Source organism: Nannochloropsis gaditana, assembly GCF_000240725.1.
Source record: "Nannochloropsis gaditana CCMP526 unplaced genomic scaffold scaffold140, whole genome shotgun sequence".
Taxonomy (NCBI): domain Eukaryota; class Eustigmatophyceae; order Eustigmatales; family Monodopsidaceae; genus Microchloropsis; species Microchloropsis gaditana.
This window is the reverse complement of record NW_005803813.1, coordinates 35,873-39,039: the sequence shown is the minus strand read 5'-3', so window position 1 is coordinate 39,039 and position 3,167 is coordinate 35,873. Positions and strand designations below refer to the sequence as shown.

General features: G+C 51.7%; 2 protein-coding genes across 2 annotated transcripts in view; both read right to left on the bottom strand.

Moving 5' to 3' along the window:
* NGA_0635410 (H+-transporting ATPase) overlaps nucleotides 1-856 on the bottom strand; it is a gene marked incomplete at its 3' end in the record, with an annotated part of 11,632 nt that extends 10,776 nt beyond the window's left edge. Inside the window, exons 1-2 of the mRNA XM_005855670.1 lie at nucleotides 414-856; nucleotides 65-174 (exon numbers count right to left, since the gene is read on the bottom strand). Of these exons, the coding sequence (XP_005855732.1) occupies nucleotides 65-174; nucleotides 414-495 (192 nt within the window). The 5' untranslated portion in view covers nucleotides 496-856. The remainder of the gene's footprint in view (nucleotides 1-64; nucleotides 175-413) is intronic.
* A 1,794-nt stretch (nucleotides 857-2,650) lies between these two features.
* On the bottom strand, nucleotides 2,651-3,106 carry NGA_0635600 (p-type h+-atpase; the record flags this gene model as incomplete). Its single annotated transcript, XM_005855672.1, has 1 exon — nucleotides 2,651-3,106. One exon carries the CDS (start codon nucleotides 3,104-3,106, stop codon nucleotides 2,651-2,653), a length of 456 nt encoding a protein of 151 aa, XP_005855734.1.
* Between the last annotated feature and the right edge of the window lie 61 nt (nucleotides 3,107-3,167).

Genomic DNA, 3,167 nt, shown 5'->3' with positions numbered 1-3,167 from the left:
CTTCCTCCTTTCCCTCCGTCCCTCCCTCCCTCCCCGCCTCCCTCCTTTCCCATTTCCCCCTCACCTTCTTTTTCTCCGGGTCGGAGAGCACCTCGAAGGCCTGGGAGATGTCCTGAAATTTGGCTTGGGCTTGTTCTTGGTTGTCGGGATTCTTGTCAGGATGCCATCGCAGGGCTTTCAAAGGAGGGCATTTTTGCAAGGAGAGTGAGAGTGAGGAAAGGGGCAGCTTCCCCGTCGATCCACCGTGTTCCCACACCAAAAGAGAGTGTAATGCGGTCCCCACACTCCACCACTGTTCCCTCAGGGTGAACTCTTCAATCTCATCCGTACGCATATCCCTCCTTACCTTTCACGTGGCGTTCAACGTAACAAACAGTAATCTGTTGCTCCTCCCTTCCCTCCCTCGTCCCTACCTTCCTTGCGATACGCCTTCTTGATTTCCTTGTCATCTGCTCCTCGGCTGACACCAAGAACTTGGTAGTAGTCCTTACCCATGCTCTGTTCGCTTTTTGCACTGCTCCCTCCGCTTCCCGTGCCAGTCCGTGTTGTTTCGTCTCCTGTTCGATGTCCTCCTTTCTTTGGGGGAGGGGTGCCGGTTGAATCGCGCGGCCGTTTTCTCTTCGTACTGCTGCTGTTGTTGTCTTTGCTGGGTTCGGTTGGCGTCGGTATGGCTTTGGACTGTGGTACTTTGTCTTACGACAGGTTAAAGCCCGCAAATGCTATCTTCCTGTTCCCCACTCTGTGCAATTATTTCGCCAACGTGTACCTTTCCACACCTCTTTTATGAAAGAGACGTGCCAATCGAAGAGAAGTTGCCCTCGATGTCACTGAAGATGGCATGTGGGTACATTTATTGAGGAGAGTGAGATAAAGATGCCAAATGGCAAGGTAGCGTTTCATTGATTAGTCCACTGAGAGCGCTCCCAAGAGTTCGATGTTCCTGTTCACGGCCCTCTCCGCAGCAAGTACAACGCTGCAACAAATTTGCCCGCTGCCGCAAGGTTGCCGCCGTTCATATCCTTCCTTCAAACGACCTATATGTCAGACATGGTGACGGTCTCCTATCATGGTTAGCTATTTTCCTCGCGGGAAGCATCTAGAAGGGAAATTTCTTCTCGCTGCCTCTCGCACGAGAGCGACGACAGCAGTCGAGGACTGAAACCAGAAAATAATGACCGTGCTCGACCAAAGAAAGCTTCTTCACGCCTGGCTTGGACAGTAAGAGTAAGTCTTCTCACAACCTTATCCATTAAATAATAACAGAGGTGCGATCGTGGACGCTGGAGAATGGGGAAACAAAGGCTCGTTAGAGGTGTTCATGGCATTGGTCGAACCCCGCACCGCCTGCTCGCAGTCCTTTCCGTGTCACTATTTGCCTATTCACGGCAGACGGTCTCTGCTTTTCTATTGCCAGCGGTATCATCGCACTCCTCTGCCACAAAGCTGTCTGCCGTATCGAACAGATACGACGACTGTGTAAGTAGAGCCATCTCCATCCAGGTCGCGTCAGTCGCCATCCTTGCCTTTGTGGCTAGCCCGTCTATTGCAGCTGTGCCCACATTACAGGAATACTACGGCGAGGAAGGCGCCCAACCGAAAACTAATAATTTTATCTTGAATAGCAAAAGACAAAAGCAACAAGGTGAGAAAAGCGCCAACAATGCGGCGTCTAGCGTGGCCGAGACCGCTTCGCCCTCGGATCCTGAAGAGCTGATAGAGAGCATGACAGACACCTTGTATGCTTTGTCACCCCTGATAAAGAAGGAAGGATGGGACGATGTGCTAGCAGCTGTAAAAAGGAAGCCATTGTGTCTCCTGTTGACTCCCTTTCTGGGTTACGGAAACGCCGCTGAGCTTGCGAAAGCGTTGGGGGGGGACCTGAAAAAGAGCCGAGCCTTGGAAGAACGTCGGCAAGAAGCAAGTGTGGCGCTTCAACAACTGGTGGATTACGCCTTTTCCAACCGAGTCATCTTTTTCAACTCCCTCGACAAGCAGCAAGTGACCGCCTTGGCCTCGGGCCGTGCCCCCCCGGATCTAAGTGAACCTCTGGGTCTACTTGAAGACACTGTGGGACTCGTAAAAGCCCTACAAGAAACGCTGTGATTGACAAAAGTACGCCACAAAGTAAGAAACAAATGGCAAAATTGCATCTTCGCGTCGGTCGCGTGGGTGCACTCCTGAGTTCCATCAAGTTTTGATTCCTTTTGCGCCTGGTAGTCGCGCACCTCGCCATTTCGCCACATACGACTCAACTTCTGAGTTCCCATTCAATTCTGCTTTCGAATCCTAGAGTTCTGTGGACCTGCAGCCCTCGTATATTTTGAAAGGGTGTCAAAGGAGTACGGACCGTCGTTTCATTCCTTTCGGCTCTATTATCGATAGCACCCTGAAGCCCTCTGTGTTCTCCAAAATTCTTCCTATCTTTTCCATACACATATTACTACTTCAGCTCCTATCCGTGTAAATATCGTTGGTTTAATATCTATACCCTCATATCGCACTTTATGCTTGCTCAAAAGTCCATCTCCGTCGCGTATATTACTGTTTCCCCTTCCAGATCGGGCACCGCCTCTAATTCAAAGAAAGTATTGTAGGGGTACGTATATATAAATCGAGACGAGACTTTACCTGATTCGCCTAAATCTCTTCTTTAAACTGCCGTGGAGGGGTCAGCCTTCTTCATCGCAACGACATCGTTGATCCCGAAGATATTGTTCCTCTTCAGAAGGGCGTAAGCGCCCACCTTGGCGGCGTCCTGGATGAACCAGCACAGCAAGCAGTAGATCCAGACGTACAGAGACAGTTCCTTGGGGGCCACGCGAGCCAGGCCAATCGTAGGCACGCCATCAGGCCTGGACTCCGGCCACGCGTTCGCCATGATCGTCGACAGCGAGCAGGCAATACCCGCAGCCACCAGCAAGATTCCAGACGGCTTATTTGTCCAGAAGAAACCACCCCCAGAGCGAGAAGAGAAGAGCGTCAAGAAATCAGAGATCGATACCTTCAAGTACACCATCGACGTGATCTGTCCGTAGGTAAGCCCCGCCAGACCCGCCTTCGCCCAGACTCCTTCCGGGTTGTGCGAGTTGAGCGCCACCCACAGCATCAACAGGGAAGACAACAGAGCCACACCGCCCAGCACGCCGGCAATCGTGAACAGTACCTTC